This window comes from Solanum pennellii, chromosome 6, assembly GCF_001406875.1.
Source record: "Solanum pennellii chromosome 6, SPENNV200".
Classification (NCBI taxonomy): Eukaryota; Viridiplantae; Streptophyta; class Magnoliopsida; order Solanales; family Solanaceae; genus Solanum; species Solanum pennellii.
Window position 1 is genome coordinate 45577743 of NC_028642.1, and position 21923 is coordinate 45599665.

The 21923-nt window shown below is 29.7% G+C and overlaps 1 protein-coding gene and 1 non-coding gene across 3 annotated transcripts; one reads left to right on the top strand and one right to left on the bottom strand.

Annotated features, from left to right (window-relative positions):
- Nucleotides 1–2291: 2291 nt before the first annotated feature.
- Nucleotides 2292–2372, top strand: TRNAL-AAG. Its single transcript has one exon. It is a non-coding gene; the product is annotated as a tRNA-Leu (tRNA).
- Nucleotides 2373–3360: 988 nt separating this feature from the next.
- On the bottom strand, nucleotides 3361–9716 carry LOC107023777 (polyadenylate-binding protein-interacting protein 11-like). Of its 2 annotated transcripts, XM_015224573.2 has the most exons (11): nucleotides 9444–9607; nucleotides 8780–9328; nucleotides 8051–8161; nucleotides 7917–7961; nucleotides 7729–7801; nucleotides 7522–7634; nucleotides 7351–7410; nucleotides 7222–7269; nucleotides 7066–7134; nucleotides 3794–3855; nucleotides 3371–3721 (listed from the first exon to the last, which is right to left on the bottom strand). In XM_015224573.2, exons 2-11 carry the CDS (start codon nucleotides 9272–9274, stop codon nucleotides 3676–3678), a joined length of 1122 nt encoding a protein of 373 aa, XP_015080059.1. In that variant the 5' UTR covers nucleotides 9275–9328; nucleotides 9444–9607; the 3' UTR covers nucleotides 3371–3675. The 2 variants fall into 2 exon arrangements, with proteins under 2 accessions (XP_027773658.1, XP_015080059.1); XM_027917857.1 differs by having other exon boundaries at nucleotides 3361–3721; nucleotides 7222–7410; nucleotides 9444–9716.
- Nucleotides 9717–21923: the final 12207 nt, after the last annotated feature.

Consider the following 21923-nt stretch of genomic DNA (forward strand, 5'->3'; position numbering starts at 1 on the left):
TGATACCATGAAGGAATATTGATTGTATTCAAGTGTTAAGGGAATACATGGGAGATATATATAGGAGATATAGGAAGGAGTACTAATCCTAATAGGACTAGAATTAAGGAGTACTAATCCTAATAGGACTAGGATTAGTACACAGTAAATACTAATATTATTTTATACTATTTATTTAATACTATCTGTTATTAAGCTCATTGACTTGTAAGCTTGAGCAATGGAGGGTTGGAGCAGCCTATAGACCAAATAAAAAAGTTATTTAAAAAAGAGTTAATAATAAACAAGGGAACTCCAAATTTAAAGTCTTACACTTATCATATATAAATATTACAACGTTCAAAATTCCAAATTATATTACTTAAAGATATTTGCATAGAATGATAATGATTTCAAATTAACGTCATACAACTAAATATTTCGTCGAAGCTAAACTTAATAAGTGTCGAGTATTTATCCTAAGTTTCTTACAATAAATAGGTTTGTCTTTCTTTAAAAGAAAAACAAAAAGTTTTCTTGTTTGGCTAGTCATTTTCTTGTAGAAAAAGAAGGACACTATAAATAGAGAGTCGTTCATTCTAACTAAATCAGTATTTATAATGTAGTTTTAGAAGCTTTGAGAATTTTGATTTGGAGACGAATTTATGGGATACAAATAATTCGTTGTGAATTTTTTTATATTTTAAGTCAATTGAGTTAAGTTATTTCTCTCGATATTTTGTAGGGCGTATAGGTGAATGCAAGTGGGCAATTGGACGAAAATGTAAAATTAATTGTGCTGGATGCAACAATCACTACAACATATATTTTGTTATCATTTTTGCTTATTCCAACAACGAATTTATCCATTAAAGAAAAAAGTATCATTCAAAAATATTCCTCAACTTTTGGACACCTTCTTTTACGTTTCTTCTGATTTCTTGTATCTTTGGTTTATCTTTTATTTAATATTTGAATCTTTGAATAATATAATTTAATCATAAGACTATTAGGAAAGAAAAAGAAAAAAGGAAAGAAAAAATAAAAATTGGAGTCACTACTAGAGATTGTCATATAAAGCAAAAATTGAATTATACCTTAAACGACGTTTAAGAATGATATTAAATATGATGTATAAATAATATCGAGATTAATTATGTAAGAATAAAACCATAACATAATTGATAATTTCATATCAAATTGTTTACCAGTATTAACTTATATATAGTGCAACTCAGCATTTTGATAAAATCGTGTTGTTATTGCTACTACTAATTGACTCTTGAAAAATTATAAACATAAGTGCGTTCGGTAAGGTCTAAAATATTTTAGGGAAAAAGGTCTGAAATACATTTGTACTTTGACCAAAATTGTTGTAACGATACCAAACTTTGGAAAGGTCACTAGTTGACTCTATGAAAAATTATAAACATAGGTGCGTTCAGTAAGGTCTGAAATATATTCGAACTTTTACCAAAATTATTGTAACGATACCAAACTTTGGATATGACTTTTTATCCCCTCCACTATGTAATAGTGTATTTTAAAGGTATATATGTGTCCACGTGAACATAAAAAATATTGCATAATTATAAATAATAATGCGTCCATATAAACACATATATACCTTTAATACACTATTAAATAGAGCAGGAATAAAAGGCTCTCCATAAAGGTTTGAACTACTTCATGCTATTGTTTTTGCTTGAAGATTGAATAGTAGTGAAGCACACTCTCAGCTTATGCTACTACTATCCAAAGCTAATGTCTCATTTCCTTTTTTGAAACTTTTTAATTTCAAATAGTCACACAATCTATTTAAGACCACATGATTGAAAAATATTTTGGTACATTCTATATATATCTTGTCAAAAATCATATATCTTGTCAAAATCAGACAAACAAATTAAAATGAAGAGAATATATATAATTGTTACTGAATATGTAAAAGAAAAATTGGTGGTGTTTTCAAATATAAAACTATAAACCTTAAATTAGTCGAAGTATATGCAAGTGTTTAAATACATTTGTTTGTAAAAGAAAGACTTTGGAAAATATTAGACCTATTTCTTCAATATTGAGAAGTAGACTCCCTTAATATATAGTTACTCTATTCATATTTTGTGACAATCTCAAACTTTATGATTCTCGATATCGATTCATTATTAAGGCTTTCAACTCTTTGTTCATTTATTGTTGTCGATTATATACCTAACATCATTAATAATTGATTATATACTTAACATTGTCAATACACATATTTGGAAAGTAAAACATATAGGATTTGTAAGTTCATGCACTTTAAACAACATGTTGAGATGGCCGAGTTGGTCTAAGGCGCCAGATTAAGGTTCTGGTCCGAAAGGGCGTGGGTTCAAATCCCACTCTCAACATTTAGTAAACTTTTTTTCCTTTTCTTTTTTGTGTGTTTTTGTAGAATATTTAGATTCCTATCTTACTTTGAAAAAAGAAGACTTTATATTTTTTTTGATTTCTCGTAGAATATTTAAGTTCCTATTTCATTTTGAAAAAGAAAATGACAAACAAGTTGTCACTTTATATTTTTTTTTGATATATCGTAGAATATTTAAGTTCCTATCTTTTGAAAAAGAAAATGGTAAACAAGTTAAGTCACGGAACTAGCTTGAGTTCAAATCTCACTCTCAACATTTGTGTTTTTTTCTAAAATGTTTAGTAAACTCTTCTTTTTTCCCGTAGAATATATAAATTTTTATTTCGTTTTGAAAAAGAAAATGTTTTACTTTTTTTATTTATTGCAGAATATTTAGGTTCCTATCTTATTTAGAAAAAAAAAATATGCAAGCCCTAATTTAAAATGGTTTAACTTACCATAATTTTTCCATAAATAAGAATAAAAATATTTGTTTGATTATCATCCGTAAAACAAAGGGGATGCAATGCTCTCTATATAACAAAATAATATCTTGATCCACCAATAGGTGATTGTAATTCTAATTTTTTAATTCTAATTTTTTTTAATAAGTAAGTGAAAGTTATTTTCCTTATTTTTAAGAAACTTATTTTCCTATAAGAAAAAAATGTTTTCCAAAAAGTAGAACTAAATCAGTAATCCTAGGATAAATTTATACCTCAAACTTGGTGTTATTTTACTATCCTACGAGATAAATTGATCCAAGGATTATAATCACGAGATAACTTTATCCACAAACCAAACGACCCCTTTATTTGTCAACTTTCCTCAAGTATAAACATATATTACGAGTTGTTGTGTACATCTAAGTCTTTGCAGTGAAAATCAAAACAAGAAGAGATGTAACAATTGAACCAAATTCCCCAGGAAAACATGTTTTGAAGAACCAAATAACATAGCAGAAAACTAAGTAGAAAGAGCCAAACACATCGAATTTCGACAAAGTTACTGATAAATATAACTGTAAATTAAGAACATCCATCTAGTTTTGGTACTCAGGCAGTGTCTATAGAAACATAATATACCAACTTAAATTAATAAATCTACTATAAACCAGCCCAACTCTATAAGCTTGATAACTAGTACCCCGCGAATTAGAGATTCTCAGCAGAGATTTAGTACTGAAAACTAAATGAAAAATGCCAGAAAAGTACTCTAATACTATATGTAGTATATATTTAGATATGCTTATAAGCAAAAGACCAACTGAAAAGCAATGCCACAGTGATTGATCAGAGCACTGCTTAACGAGTAAAACGCGGACGCACAGGAGTCTTTGATGGGCTTACCCTGCATAGATCATAATATTATAAAGGTTTAATGAGATATGAGACAGCAAGTTCTATGGAATCAGAAAGTAACCTTATGGGAAGTGATCCCAGGAATGCACCACTGCAGTTCAGCGCTATAATTGCGCTCTCTGCCTGAAACAGAAGAAAATTTAACATGAAACCATACATAAAGTGCGGTAAGGGAAAGTTGTACCAAAATCCATCAAGGAGATATGATGACACGGATAAAGAATCAGTAAAATGGAATAGTTCAAAATTTTCTACTCAGTAATCTAATGAATATGCTACAAACGGCAAAAGAAAAAATTTGGGAACTGAGGAGTGCTGAGATCACAGCAATACCACACAACGCACAGTCGCACACTAATATCAAATGATATTCTAACAAAGGCATCACGTAGGTGTTGTCTGCAATGAAAATAAGCTGCAGAATCGAAGAAAAATAGAAGAAAAGAAGAACAGACACAAGTATGTCATTTCCAAACTAAAAAGTGTTGTCCCGTTATATAAGACGCATCTCCTACTAATAAAGACAAAACGTACACTGAAAGTGTGTCACTAAAGAAATTCAGCATGAACTCTACAGTTAATGATCTCACTTTTGGAAACAAACATTTCTGACAAATAAAAGAAAACAGCTTCTGGAATTCATCAGATGAAAACCTCAAATGCAGACACAGAATCCAATGAACGGAGAAATTTTTAGAGTATTTTAAGATATCCCTACCAATTCTTAACCCGTAAGAAGGATAGGATACAGTGAAAAAGGAAGAAACATACTAGTTGAAAGCAAATCATGAACTGAAAAAGTACAAAATCAATAAAAATGCAGGTTAAATGAAAGTACTCCCTACTTATCAAATTGCTGGTATTAAAGTACTCCCTACTTATCAAAGTCTACGATGGTTTGGTTGGACATTAATATTATCGATTCTTTTGGACAAACAGTACCAAAAATACATGGCTCTTACATCTTTTAATCTAAATAACAGGTCTGCATCTATGTAAATTGAGAAGTCCGAACTAAAGGCAAGAGCTTAAAAGTTGTTCACAGACAGAAGCCAAGTAAACAACAATTTGCCAGATAATCTGAATGTAGTGCAAGAGCAAAGTTCTGGGGACTGCTCTGGGAGATTCTGTTGCCACTTTCTATAAATCTGATTCCTCACCAACAAGTCCACTTGAGTTGGTCAGGTATCAAAAACATCATGATTGCAATTTTTCCTTGTTTCTACTTCTCTAAATTCTAAGGCTTCTGATATCTCTAGCTGCTGCAGATGAGCTACATCAAGACTTAATATGTGTAGATAGCAACTAAATATAGTCAGATGCCTGTTCAACTGATCAAAAAATAGACAGAGAAGCGAATTTTGTTTCTGCTTGTCTTGAACCCCTTCAGCAAGGTCTTTTAATTTCCTAATTTCGTTTCTATGTAAAACAAGCTCCTTCAAATTACTGTTAGTACCGAGACCCTTCATTTCTTTATTTTCAAAGGATGCAGCTTTCCAGTTCGTTTTTTCTATTATAAGTCCAACAATGAAAACCAATCCAAAAAGTATGTATAAGATTCACAAGTCAACCTGAATCAACCATAATCCTTCATGTCAATGAAACGCAAAAGGTGAAAATGAGCCAGTTTAACTCGTCAACAGAGGGTGAATTCTTCTCAGCTCACGTTAGTTTTGGTCAAGCATACTAATCTCATTCATATCTCACTTTTATTACAGTGGAAATGGTCAATGAAGTAATGAAAAAAAGATAAATTTTTGTGATAAGTAAAGTAACCGTAAAATTAATCCTGCGAGTAAATTCTCTTGGGAAGGTAGACAAAATCCTATCAAACTGCGCACCTGTCTCATTTCATCTGCTAGTTAAGGAATTAAAGGAATACTCCCACCAAGAGAAACTCTACCTGCACTATTGAGTACCTAAAGTAGGAAAACTAAACTGCAACTGCTATCAAATCAATAGACCTACATTATCAATTAACCTGCAGATAAAAGACCTTGTGAAGCCAAAGAAAGGTTTCACTATAGAGAAACTTGCTCAGAACACTGTAAATATCATATGGCTAACAAAATTAGAGTTAGTTAGTGGTGGCAAAGAACGACATCAGTATATGCTTATACTGGGATAGCAGGAGCAAAGGGAGAAAATTTTAAGCCAAAACTCAGTTGTATGTTTTAGAATTCATAGGGGTGACCCATGCTAGCGACATTTTGAGTTAATGCAATAAATTCAAATAGGGACCAGAGTTGGTGTTTCTACACTTTTTTGACCGCAAGAGAATCACACAACATTCAAATAAGGCACGGAGTTCCCATTAATGAAACAAAAATATTGTAAAGGAAAAACTTGTTCTGGGACTCGGCAAATGAAACCTACAAGAGGGCTTGCATGAAAGATTTTAGAATTTTTAACAAGGCACCACCTGGGAAGTGGCTATAAAGATTTAGGATTGAAGATTAGGCATTACGAAGGGAGGTGATAGAAAGATATACAGAGTTGTCGAAAGGAAATGGAGGCTAGAATGTAAAATTACCTTATAGATAGGTCTTTTCAGCAATATCATAAAGGGTTAAGAAGAATTTAGCAACTTTGTTACCTATTTAGATAGGAATGAAAGAAGAGTCTTGTGAGATCAACAGTAGTCATGGAGAGAGCGTGTTGATGAAGACCATCCCTAGCTCATTCACAAGTTCATGCAAAAAAAGATGATGGCAACAGATCCAGGTGGTACAAGAGGGGTTCATGAGACTGGTGAATCAAAAGAAATTTAAAAGATTGGGCAGTAGTGAAATCCAAAGATTGATGGGAATGTTCTATTCTCAGGATAGCACTCACTGGTCAGGACTTGTGAAGGTGGAAGCAAGAAATGATGGTGCGTTTTCACAGAAATCGTTGGTCAAAAAGTGTCGAGCTCAATAAAAGATGTGTTCATACTTCATAGTAGGCTGCTAGAAGAAGGAAGAGAAGATGCAGGGCACGGGATGTTGCCCCGCTAGCCATCATGTGAGGTTAGAAAGAAATAGGAAGCTTTAGAGGGGTTAGAAATTATTTCATAAATTTGAGGAATAGCCTCTTATTAGTTAGTTTTTGGTGCACATGAAGTTCTTGTGGCCGTCTGTGCAGATGTACAAAAACCATATTAATGTGTAGGTTCTCTACTTTTTAGTATAGATTGTAGATAAAATGCTAAAGAAAAGGATTTGTAAATAACAGGATCCGACATTGATAGCAACTATTGGAAGTGACAGTAGCTTTGATGATGGTAAGAAGAAGAGGTCCACAACTCAAGTTAGTATAAACAGCAATGAAAAGTCAGAAGCTCATGAAAGTTACCATGACAAACTCAACAAAAGCGATACGAGTCGAATGATGATAGTCACCAAGCAACCTCAAGCGATGAACCTATGTTAGAGAAGAAAATCCATAACATAGAGTTAGGATTTTAAGAAGGAACAGCACGTCAGACTTGTTACATGAGCAGCTACAAACCTCTCCACAGAAGGACTCAAAAAACAGCTTGACATCTGCTTGAGTAATCTGCTTCATACAAACATACAAGTCGTAAATATTTTCTTCATTGATGTCCATCAAAAAAGTGAAATTGTAAACCCAAAATACCTTCTTATCAATATTTGTACAGTACACAGTTCTAGCACACATCTCTCTTTCATCTTCAGACTAACATCAGCGCGAAAGGTGAAAATTTTAGTATTAGCAGCACTAAGTATGCATTTGCCACTCCTAGGGCATTGTTACAAAGGTAAACTACATGTAGCCAAAATTTCTCACCCTAGGAAGAAAGGTTGGATTAACCGGTGCAATCGCAGTTTTAGAAGGAAGCACTCTCACAGGATAACCCCCAAGGATAGTTCCTGCAAGACTCAGAGCACTCTTTGCACCTTCTGCATAACATATTGGGGAAAATGTGGAGTTAGAGAACAAGCACCCTAACGATCTAGCCAGAATATATAAACAAATAATCATGTGTCAACCTACCTTCATCTGTAAACTCAATAAAGGCGAATCGAAGTACAGAATTGGTGTCACCACATATACGACAGTCAACAACCTTCAACACATCAATGTTAGTCAGAATGGAAACAAAACATTTCCTCGACATAATTGAAAGGCAAAACAGTGACAACGAAAAGTACTGATGCTTGACATAATGGATAGGTATCCACCTGTCCGCAATCAAGAAAAAGTGATGCGAGCTGCTCTTCAGTCACCTACACAAAAGAAGAAGAACCAGAATTATTAAAATAAAAAAGATGAAGGTGTAACCCAATTAACAATAACACCCAACTCTCTTTTTTACCTGATGATCAATGTCGGATACATAAACCGTCCTCCTTATAACATCTTCCCTTTGGGCCATGCCTGTTCGGGTATTCATCCTTCTCCTTCCATGACCGTAGCCATTTTTCTTCTGCATGCACAATGTAAACTCCACCAATCAGCTCAAACTCACGAACGTAAATATATTTCCAAAAGAAAAAAACAACTAAGATTGTCTTTTTCCAAAATAAATGGTAAAGAAAGATATAAAATAAACTCAACACCCTTCACTTGAACACTAAAATGACTAAACCCCTCTTATTACTTTCATGCAAAATAACAATTGGACTATATGAAATGTCCTCTTGAGTGATCATCTTACATCTACTATACTAAATGATTCTGGAAGTAAACAATGTTGAGAGTGGAGAACCTAACATATACATATTCCATTGAAACAAACAAACAAATATAAATTATCAACTTTTGCTTTAGACCAAATAAAAACATGATAACTTAGAAAGGAAATAATCACTAACTGACACCCTTCATCTTGAAATTACATAAACTCCTGAGATATGAAGACATCAAGACATCAAATACTGTCTTTGTCAAAGCTGCAACCCAATGTTCCTAGTGATCAAATACATTGCAAGTAGGTTGAAAGCATCCTACATTCGAGAAATACACTACTAACAAACCTCGATTCACGGAGAAAATTCATCAACAAAAAAAATCAGTATTCCATCAATAAAAATAAGTTCATTACCCTTCTGTTGGAATTTCCATTGGCCTCAGTCTGCATTAGAAAATTGTTAGCATCAAAGCCAAAATACACTGCGCCAGGTGTATATGGCACTAGTATGTTGTTGTTAGCCATTGAAAGAGGCACAAACTCTTCAGCCATGGGATTCAATTTGGAAAGCATTTCCTCCAAATCCCTCATCTCCTTTTTAAACCCTTCATCACCACCATCAACACCGTTCATTTTCTGATGCTGAATACTATGATTATCCAATACTCCATTACCATTGACGCTTTCCTCTTTCTGCTGAATTCCATTCTCCTTCTGGGGTTCTTCCTGCTCCTGCTGATTAACACACATAATTTCAAAATTCTGATCGCTGGAGACCTTCGACCTCTGCACATCATTGTTCTGTTTCGTTTTCACTGACTGATGATCAACAACAACATCTTTCTGTACAATTCTTCTGGGATTCGATGAGACAACAACGTTAATAGCAGCATTCTCAACCACAGCCATGATTATAACAAAGAACGCTCCTTTTTCTCTTCTTCTCCTACCCTTTTTGGTATTCTATCAAAAACCCAACAACAAAAATAAACAAAAGATCACTTTTTTTTTTTCAAAAAGATCAAATTGGGTTTTTGAATTTATTACTAAATCGAGAAATAAATACAGAAAATCATACCTGATACTCTCTAAATGACACTCATTCTTCTACTAACAAAAACAGAGCATCTCAGCTTACAAAATCAAAAATCAAAAAAGCTATGAACAAAACAAGAAAGGATTCTTTGTTTCTCTATTTGGAGTGTTGTAGTGTATTATTTTTACTGATTCTGCAGAGAGAGAAGATATGGAATAGTACTAAACTCCACTAGTTTATAGCAGGAGAGAGAAGAAAGAGGTGGGTTGTTCGGATCTTCCGTTTTGACACACTTCGTTTTTGGACTTTCTTCACACTAGTCGTTCGAGCGAGTTAAAATTATGCAGATATTAATAATATAAAATAAATTAAACATAATATATATATTAAATTTTAAATTTTTATATTGATCTTTAATTTTTATAATGTACAAACAGATACTTTAATAATCCAATTTTTAAATAAATAAACATATGAGTCCTATATGGCAAAATACACGTAGAACATCATGTAGGACAAAAAATAACATGTAGGATGACATTTAGGACACGTGTGTCTTTTTGTTCAACTTTATACAAATTTAAGTGTCTACTTGTGCACATCCAAAATTGAAGGACATAAATGTGATTTGAAGCCAGATTAAAGGGTATATTTATATATTATGCAAATAAATTATTTATACATGTATAACTTGTTAATATATAACATCTTAATAACTCATGTTCATTTTGGCGAGTTAAAAATTATACAAATATTAATAATATAAATAAATTATATATACATGTATAACTCGGTAATATATAACATCTTAATAACTCATGTTCAGACAATTCTTTGTAGTTTTTTTTAAAAAAAGAAAAGGTTAAAATGACATTATCTTTGTGTTTATTATTATACAATCTTTTAACTTATCTTGATATTCTAACACTTAATTTATAATAATATGATTTGTTCGAATATTTTTTAACTATCATAACGTAATTTACTAAAAAAAATTTATAATGTTATTTATTTAGATATTTTTTTAATTGATATAATAAAATATTATTATTAAAAATATACCATATAGCATAACAAGAAAATATTGGTCTTTTATTATTTCTTTATTCAATTTATTGATCACTTGGTAATAGGCACTCCTTGTAATAATATAAAAAATATAATTGACTTTTTGGTTTAAATGTTGAGAAAATCTTTTAAATAAATGCTAAGCAATAAATATAAATGGTTCCACATGAATCCTCTGCCTAATACCATTGAAAATTGTGGCATGGTATAGTAAATATTTTTTTACCTTTTAACTTGAAAGTCTTAATTCATTTTTAATTAGAAATTTTGAAATTTTTATTTTATTTTTAATTGAAAGTCTCAAATTTGTGTTTTGGGTATAAAGTCATTAATACTTGTAAGACTTTTCCAAAGTAAATAAGAATTAGTCAAATTTAAAATAAGTACCTTAGACCTCCATTAAAAAAGAAAAAAATAATAAATTCTCATGTCGAAATTATATAAAGTCGAAGTAAAAGATACTAAAATAATTAAAGGAAATGTGCATTAAATTAAAATTTTCAATATTTTCAAATTTGAAATTAATCAAATTTTGGTGAGTTTGCTAATTTTAAAATTGTGCCTATAAATCATATTTTAAAAAATATATTTAAACTCAATATGTTTTCTTTATAAAAATATGATCATATACAACTTGAGCTTCAAAAATTACGAATAATATAAATAATATTTAACTTTTATGATCAAACGTTCATTTGATTATTATAAATATATTTGTTATGTAAACGTTAATTATTATCTCTTTTAAGAAGCCTATATATCTACGATTAAAATTAGCTACTGTATTTATCAACCATGTTAAAAAAGAAAAAGTTAGATTTGGTGTCCTTTTTACTTTTTTTCATCTATAATACAGCAATCTACATATTTACGCAAGTAATGATATTATTATGAATTCGTCAATTAAAATCAATCATAATTTAAAGAATTATGTATTTTTAAATTGTTTTTTTAAATTTTATGTATAAATTATTAAAAGAGTGAGTTTCTTATTAGAATTATCACTTGATAGTTAGTGAAACACATGCACTCTTTTTTTTATTTAAAAATTTCTGTCAAGTTTTATTTTATGTGAGTAAATAATTTTATCGTGATAAATCTAAATAAACTAATATTAATTCAAAGATAAAAAAACACTTTAAAATGTTTGGAAGAACATCTTGGTTATTGGATCTAGTATAATTAATATAATTACGTTGTCTGTCCTGTTTGATTGGACAGAGTAATTACTCGATCAGCAGGTAATTTGTATAATTGGCAAGAGTAATTACACTCTACAATTCACAGGAGGCAGAGGTCGTGAATTGTTGATATGTCTAATTATCAGCTATTACTTTTTAATTTTTTATATATATTTCTATTTTTGTTTTTTTGTTTTAATTTTTTTTACTTTTATTATTTTGAAGTTTTTATTTTTATTTTTATTATTCTAAAGATTTGTAAAAAGTTTATTTTTTTATTTTATACTATTGTATTTCATTTTCTTCTTGTTCTTTACCTTACTTTACGTAATTTTATGCAATTTTTTTGTATTATCTATTTCTTTACGCCATCTTTATTTTCTCACTAGCAAAATTTTTATTTGTATTCTAGTTTTTAAATTAAAATAGAATTTATTGTTAAGTAAGGTTACAGATTTACATTTTTTTTTTTTAAAAAAAAAACATATTTATATATGCTATGTAGAAATTTGCTATAAGAGTATTATGTTAAATTTATTTGTTTTTAATTTATAACTTACGTTGTATTTTCAATTCATTTGTTTTAGTAATATTGAATTCACATTGCACGCCATTTTTTAATTAGACTTGATAGATTATATTTTTGCTAAACATTTAATTACTTATGAAATTTTATATTTATATATTACTCTCTTTATGTGTTTCAAGATGTTCGTAGAAACTTCATACTTTTAGTTTTTACGATCAATTCAATTGAAATATATTAATTTGAAAAAATATAATTCAATTATTTTTTCATAATATTAGTTAAAGAAAATGTGTTTATTAATTAATATATTTTAAAAAAAGAATATATATCTTAAAATATTTAATTTCATGTCATTTATAAAGTTTCTTATTTTGTCTAGTATAAATTTAAATAATTAATTTTTATTTTTAAAATTTAATATAAATTTATAATTGCAATTGTGCATCCAAACAGAACATTTGTAACTACACTGCAATTAAATTGTTACAACCAAACAGGTCAATTACAATTTTAATTATTAAGTGATTTTCCAAACGATGTATATATCAAATGAATGAAGAATTGTCCAGATAAACATTTGAACTAATCAATGTTTAGATATATTTCGTTTATCATGGGGGTGATAATTTAAATAGAAAAATTACACACATAATAATTTAATTACGAAACTCAATAAAATGGATAGTTAAAATAATGTTTTAATCCTTAATTTTAGTTTAAATATATAATATAGTTGGCTTTAAAAAAGAGTTTGGTGGTAATAATAGTAGTTTAGAATTAGTCACGTGCAATAATGTACGTGGTCACATAGCATAGGCATGTGTGATACGTTTTGGGGTGCTAAATAAGCCAGCCTATCGCAGCTAAATATTTACTTGATAAGACCATCTCATATTTTATTTTTATTTTTTTATATTTCACCCGTTATTCGATATTTATGTTAAAATTTAATTAAATTTAATTTTGCATTAAAAAGTCTCGCATTGTCAATTAAATATATAATTTGTGTTTGTAAAAAGCGATAGAGATTGTTGTAAATTACTTTTTGTTTGTGTAAATTTGTTTTGAAGAGGCATAATAGAAGTATTTTTTGTCATGATCGTTGAGGAGTATAAAAAAATATTTACCGACATTCAAAATAATAAAGCAATAACTAAAATATATGAATTTAAAACTAAATGTCATAGCTAATACGGATTTCATAATTTTGAAAAAAAGTTATATACTACTTAAACTAAAGTAGAACAAAAGAAGTAATTAACTTTAAAAAACTTCCGAATCACGCTGAAGCAGGCGTGTCAACGGAGACGTGTCTGCTTTAACGTGAAGTCTTAAATTTAAAAGTAAAAGTCATAGCTAAAACGGATTCCATAATTTTTTTTTAAAAAAAATATACACTAATTAAATTAAAGTAGAATAAAAGAAATAAATTTTTATTTTTTTCAAAACATACTGAAGCAGGCACGTCGACAGAGACTTTCCAGCTTCAGCGCAAACTCTCTCTTATATACATATAAAAAGTATAGTAATAATTTGTTACTAAATCAATATTATATTTTATAGTACTCCAAAAGTAAGCATCTATCATAGCAGGGATGTCAAAAGAATATGAAAAATTAACTGAACCTAAACAAAAGAATTGATTCATTTTATTTTTCAATAATATTATGGACTTCTATTTGAGTATATAGCCGTTTCGAACAATTGAAATGGTCTTTTAAATTTATGAAATAAATAAAAAAAATCGAATCAAAACCTTATAGGTAAATATTATATATATATTAACAATATGTTAAATTTAATACATAAATATATTTTGTAACAACTTTTAGATATAAATATAACCTAAGTCACAGGCCTCTAGTGACTAGACAACTTTCAATTTTTAATTACTCTTTAATTAACCTTTACTTAAGTAAATTTAAAATTGGGAAAAGGGTCTGATATACCCCTCAACTTTGTCATTTAGAGCTGATATACCCCTCGTTATAAAAGTGGCTCATATATGCCCTTACCGTTATACAAACGGCTCACATATACCCCTGCCGTTACAAAATGGCTCACATATACCCTTCATTTAACGGAAGTTAAAAAATTAGTTTTAAATTTATATTTGACTTCTTTTATTATAATAATTTGAGTTTCTTATTCTTATTTTGTTTTTTTCTTTCATTCCTTAGTTTAAATAAAAAAATTTTAAACTATTTCTTTTGTGTGTATTGTAATTTAATTTCGTATTCGAAGAAAAAATTTGGTCATCTACAATAAGTTTTACAAGAATATTAGCGAAACATAAATAAATTTGATTATCAAAATAATAATTATAAATTAGTCATTGAATAAAAAAAAAGTCAGAAAAATATGTTTGACGAGGATTAAATTTACTCATATGGGATTATATTTTTTTAAAAAAAATAATAAAAATTTAGATTAAAATTATTATTTTTTTCATTTCCGTTAGAGGAAAAGGGTATATGTGAGCCATTTGTTTACAAGTAGGGGTATATATGAGCCACTTTTATAACGAGGGATATATCAGCTCTAAATGACAAAGTTGAGGGGTATATCAGACCATTTTCCCTTTAAAATTAAAAGATGTCATAATAGATATTCTATCAAACAATACAATAAAACCTATGCGAACACTCCTATTAAATGTTTAAGATCAAACAAGAGACAACAAGGTTTTATATTTTTGTCACGAGGAATTAAAATGCTTCTTTAAGAACATATTTGAAAAAAATATATATTTTAATATATAGTATATTTTGAGTTGATTTTTTTTTTTTTAAAAAAGTAAAAATTAATCATAGTGATACCGAAAATAAATCAATATGATTGAGATGATTTTAAAAACTCTAATTTTGGCTATATATATAATAAAATAATCAAATAATTGGTTATATATTAAAAAATAACTGTTAAACGTACCATTGACACCCCTAATGTGTCTAATTTATGAAAAGAAAGGAAGTAATTTATTACTTAATGACAAGTTAAAATATATTAATAGTGTAAATTTCTTTTACACAAGGTTAAATTCATTTGCCCCAATCATTAGAGAGTGTATATGTATATAATATCATATAAACTCTTTGACTCAAAAATGTAAATGAATATATGATGATAATACTCTTGTCACAACGAAATAATCGATGCTTTAATCAAATTTTAGGTAAAACTATAGAATCATCTTTTTCTTTTTTATACTTCAAACTTATTATTTGATATTCAAAATTTATTTTTATCTTTAAAATCGAATACAAAATAATTTTACAGGCGATATCTGAAGTTTTAATTTATACTATTGAAGTCCATACTAAAATAGATCAACTCTTATCATAATTTATAAATATCAGCTTACTGATTGATCAAGTTTCCTAATTAATTTATTAATTAGGAATAAAAAATCAAATGGAAGCTCACATAATACACGCCAAGTAGAAGTAGTGTTAACCTATTATTTATGATTTACCCTTTTTTTTTATTTTTTGGGCAAAACGATATAATGTCAATTAGCTATTTTATACAGTTTAATTATATTAGGACAGATTATGACAGAACAATAATAATTACAATAAATAATTAAAAAAAAAGATAAGCTGAAAACAAACACAAAAGAAAGGCCTGAAGGCTCTGCAGATGACAATTAACTATTGATACTGTAGGAAAACAATTTAATTAATTAAATAATTCAGCAATATATGAGAGTCCATTTTTCGATATGAATTTGAATTAATTTAAATTCAAGAATATATAAGAGTGGAAATTTAAAAAAATGCTACAACAAATAAAAATATATTAAGTGTCATTACAGACAGAAGATTCAACAACTTAGGGTTAGTTCTTAGTAAATATTTTTCATTTTCTTAGATTCGGTAGGTCAAATATTTTTAAAAAAATTTCTTTTCAAATAACATATTCCTTAAAAAATGAAAAAAATACCTTTCCAAAATAAATTCACAAATGGTTTTCACGTCAACACACCTCAACTTGATCGCCTATCCTCCACTCCCACCTCCTATAGTATTTGCGTAGACTAAAATATAGAAACTTACATAAATTCATTAGTTTAGGACCTAATTATTAAGATACACTCTAATTTATAATATTACTTATCGCATTAGATTTTGGTGTGTTCAAACACGTTAAAATCTGTTCAAGATACATTGTATTTAAGTGGGCTTGCATGTATCTGGGATACAGAATAAATCTTGTTCGCCTCCTTGGCCACTCTCTCATCTCGCTCACCACTGTCCTATATATATGGTACACAGATACATACAAATACATGTATTTTGTGTGTCTTTAATGTGATACACATGCATCTAGGATCATAACAAAACTCGCTCGTCTCCCTTGTCGCTCGGCTCTCTCCCAATTTTAATGTATCTGGTAACAAATATATATATCTTTCTATATTTATATATATAACAGGAAATTGTTAACTAGGGCATCTTCAACACTTTCCTCTATTTTACTCTTTAAATATAAAATTCTCCATTTCTTTTTTTAAAAAATAGAAAAATTATTAATTTCGGTGAAAGCAGTAACCTGTTAATAATATATTTTTAAATGTAATATTAAATTAGAAAATAATTACAAATGATAAAGACTCAATTAGAAATATATTAATAAAAATAATAGAGATGAATTGAAGATGGCTGGCAAACTCATTCTCTATTTTACCATCCAAATATAGTGAGTGGAGAGTAAAATAGAGATGGATCGGAAATGGTCTTAGTAACTCATATTCTTTGTTGTTGAGTGACTACTTAGGCTTTTTTGCTATTTCATTTCAATTTTTGGGAATTTTTTACTTTTTAATAGTCAAATTAACTAATTTTTAAAATTAATTTGAATTTGTTTAACTGAATATTTCAAAACTAGAATTTAAATATTTTAAAACTATATGAAAATATCATAAGTTAAAATTCTTTTCATGCCGATATAATTAAAAATATAAATCAAAATTTATATAATTTAAATTTTGAATAATATAATGTGTCTTATAATTAATTGGGGCGTATATGGGAAGTAAGTTAATATTATTCAATGAACAAGTATAGGCATTCCATTCTATAGCTCATATAAAAGATATGGTCTTTATATCATTGGAAAATATTCTACTAGCTATAAATGTAGGATACCAAACTTTTTGGAAGGAAATAATAAAGAAATTTTATTATGGTTAAGGCTCATATTAACTTAGTTAATTAACACATAATCACAATTGTAAAAGAAATATATGACACTTAACTAAAGTTTCTATTTAGCCAAGCCTAGGGTTTGATTGAATCAGTCAAAAAGTACATATTTATTTTCAATAGAATGAAAAAGAAAACGAGAGGTATTATATGATACCAAAATAAAATTGAAACAATCTAAGTTTTTTAAATTTTGATGCTAGCGATCTGTTTTTGCTTGTACTTTTCAAGGAGCATACTATTTTTCGATTTCGAAAGGGTTAAAACTTTTGCTTTCTTTTTGTTGGTTAACTATTTTAAAGTGAAGTCTACTTTCATTTTTAGAATTTTAACAAATCATGTCATCCATACAAGTTTGAGAATGAATGGATGTTTTCAACGAATCATGTCATTGATGCAAGTTTGAGAATGGATTAATGTTAGATCAATGGTGTGAAGACATTTTTTGCGATTCCTTCTATACAATTGGTTAAACCATATTCAAGTCAATAAATCGACCGGTTACAATTAAAAATTGCGCGAAAATACTTTTCGTTTAAAAAAACAATGTTACTCTATACCTAGTAAAGAAAAATATCTACAAAATACACCATATTTGTAAATTTTATTATACACCTTGAGGATATACAATTTACATGGTTGTATATCTTAATGATAGTGTGATTAAACTATCTTAAATATTAGGGCAACTTTCACATATAGCAAACATAAAATTCATAGTTGTATGTTATAGAAAAGTTTGCATAATTGCGCTCCATAACAAACTTATATATGTATAATTCGCTATACATATACAATTGAAGCGAATTGTATAAAACGAGAAAGAGAGAAATTATATACAATTTGAATTGTATAAAACGAGAAAGCGAGAAAGGCATAATTGGATTGTATAAAACGAGAAAGTGAGAAATTATATACAACTTGAATTTGTATAAAACGAGAAAGAGAGAAAGGCAAAAAGAGACTTGTGCAGGGAATATACAATTGAATCGAATTGTATAAAACGAGAAACAGAAAAATTATATACAATTTGAATTTGTATAAAACGAGAAAGGCAAAAGAGACTTGGGCAGGAAAATATTTATATCGTATAATTATAAGTGTATAGGACGAAGATATATGTATTTGCATGTGTTTATACAATTTTCTCTCGCTTTATACAATTAGAAACACAATAATACAATTCTATTGTATCAAGCGAGAGAGGCGAGCGACATGAATAAGCGAGCGAGAGAGGGAGACTGGCGAGCGAGAATATGAGGGAGAAAGGTACTGACAAACAGTCTGCTATGAAACACAAATAATTCAAAGGGTAGCTACTATATTTATTTTATATTATTAATTTGTCATTTTATACAATTATCCCTAAATATTCTAGTACATATTATTTAGATATATATGAAATGTAAATTGCATATCCTAATATATATATGGTAAATAATAGTTAGTCTAAGTTTTCACGGAAGAATTATATTATATATAAGTAAATACAAGCTAATAAATATTTTGCTCCATCTTAATAATACTGAAAGAAGACGTAAATAAAGAAGGGGGCTAATCATAATTCTCAACTAAAATGAATAATGGACCAAGAATCGGCCTCATTAATCTGCACTCTTTTGACTCTCTCATTCTTCAGGCTCAACCACTTTTTCTTAAAATTTAAAGATAAGTTTCAAAAATATACATAAATAATATCTGATTTTTGAATTTAAAACTAAACTTTGAGAGCGTGATATCATATCTATATTATTACTTTGTAGTTTGAAAAAACACACGTTTCTCATCATGGTGTGTAATACACTCTCTCTTTTATTTTTAAAATTATCACATCAGATTCCACATGGACAAAATATTCAACCTTGACAAAATTTTTAAAAATTATAAGTATTTGTTAAAAATTAAAAACTAAAAAATTATTATCAGAAAAAACAATTTTTTTATAAATAAAATGTAAAATATTTTTCTTTAACCTTCGATCACTTCCTCTCAACTCCCCCTCAAATNTTCATTTTATGTTAGATATATACATCTCAAATATATTTTTTACTTGCTGCCGCAACACATTTTAAATTTTTTTACTTATTTATGTTATATTCGTTACACTAGGAGAAATCTTTTTCTAAAAATATATGTAAGTACATATCTAACACAAAATGAGAAAAATGTAAAAAAATAAATAATTAGAAGCCGAGTTACATGAGATGAGGTAGAATTTTTATTTTTTAAAAAAATAAAATAATATTAATTTTCTTTTGGAAGGGGGAGGGGGTGAGTGGTTTTTTATTTATTTTATTTTATTTTTGTCACGCCCCGAGCTACCCCCGAGACGCGGAAACGGAACCTAGGACCACAAGTAATCCCAAGCTAACCCTGCTGGCATGATCATGAGCATACTAAAGATAATAAACTGTTGCGGAAGCTAAATCATACTTAAAATGAAAAGATGGGGAATACCCATATTTTATAACTGAGATATTTGAAAATAATGAGTTTAATACAAACGAAGTATTAACTCAATACTAAGCTGAATCTAACTATGTCATGAAAATAGCCTCTAAACTAGACTAGAAATACTGGGACAAGCCCCAACTAAATCTATCAAAAACTGAAACTAAATGACTAAAGACTGAAATGAAACTCATGAATGTTGTCCTCGGAGAATGAGGACTCACCAGTGAATCTACTGAACTGGAGATCGGGAAATTGATCTATGTGTGATCTGGATGTTGAGAACCTGAACCTACATCACGAGAAGATATAGCGCACGTATGCGTCAGTACTTGAAAGGTACTGAGCATGTAGGATAGAGTACAGCTGAAATAAAACATAACTGAACAAGCACAAAAACAAGTAAAATAATCTGAACGTGATGTGCTGATTTGTGAGCTAACTGGATGCAATGACCAATTTATAACATGCTGAAACTGAATACTCAATATATTGATAAATGGTCAATGCAGAGAGTCTGACTGAACTGTGGGAGCTACTAATAACCGATAATAAAATCACATGAGCTAAATGTGGAGTCCGATGTATACGCCCCATCGAGAGGACCCAATATACCCTGCCAAAGGTATAAAGGCATGCTGGCGTGATCACTATACTGATTTTGCCCACAGAGGGGACTTATAACCTACTCGGCTAGTAGTTCTGGGACTATTGGGTACACTAAACCCTATTCCAACTTGGTATTATGCTACTCCCAATGAATTTTGTAAATTAACTGATTATATCTGAATTTCTGTAAATACTGGATAGCTCGAAACTGAACATGCAAATTGAGAATGCAATAATTAATCTGGTAATTATGCATTTATAACTGAGGCATGTATATCTGAAGTGTCTGAAATATATGACCTAGCATGTGTAATTCAAGAACTAAAGAAATACAAAGCTAGGGTTCTGAAATTCATGCAATAATCTGAGTAATAACATGATAATCTGATTTGGAACATATATTTAATAAATTCATGAAGTTATATCAAAGTTCTAGAAACCCTAGGTTTAATCATGATAAGAGAATCAAGAACTGACTGAAACTAAGGACCCAATGGGTGAAAGGAACCCACTAGTGAAATCCCACATACCTGGTGATGAAATCCACGGAAAAATACTTAAGTTTCGGGGCTGGAACTGCTGGAGCTTGTGGCGTTCTTGAACTAAGGTTCTTGAGCATTTTTCTCCTCTCTTGCTTCTAATTTTCTAAGTTTTGATTTAATGATTTGACTTGGATATGTTTTAATTATGTTTCTAGGCTTAAACTGACTAAAATCTGATGATTTAGGGTCAAAACGACGTAACTTAGGGTTTAAACGGAGTGGGAAAGGTCAAAAAGACCCCTGGGAAGGTTGCTGTTGAACCTCACGACGGCCAGGACTGACGGTCCGTCGTGCGCCCGGCGCCCCGTCGTTGGGTCCGTCTTGAGGGCCTGTTCGACAGGCCTTTACTAAAATGTGCATAACTTTTTACTCAGAGTCTGATTTTAGCAAGGTCGGTGGCTATGGAAAGATAATTCAATTATCTATTTGTGGGTAGGTCATGGAAGACCTAATTCATTTTGTGCTAAAAGTTATGATCATTTTAAGTTGACCCAACTGCATTTCCCCTTAACTGGCTGCAAATTTTCCACCTACGATCAGACCTACGTACCGTAGGTCCACCTGCGAACCATGCTGGTCATATATAGCTCTTGTCAGAGAGTGGTTGAAGGGAGTCTTGATCGACGGTCACGGACTACGGACCGTCGTTTGACCTACAGACCGTAAGTCCGTCCATCGTCCAAGACTTAACCAATTTTTCTAGACTGAAATTTTTGGGAGTTTCTGATCCCATCGAAGGTTGTGCAGGACGGATCGTGGTTCAGGCTACAGTCCGTCGGTGCCACCGTTGGTAGCACCTGCAGATTTTTCTGAAAAACCAATTTTTGGTCTGTTTGGGCTACGGGGTGTTACAATTTTTGGGGGGAGAGGGGTGGGGAGGGGGTGAGTGGTTTTTTCATTTTACTTCTTTTTTTTGGATGGGGGGGGGGAGGGAG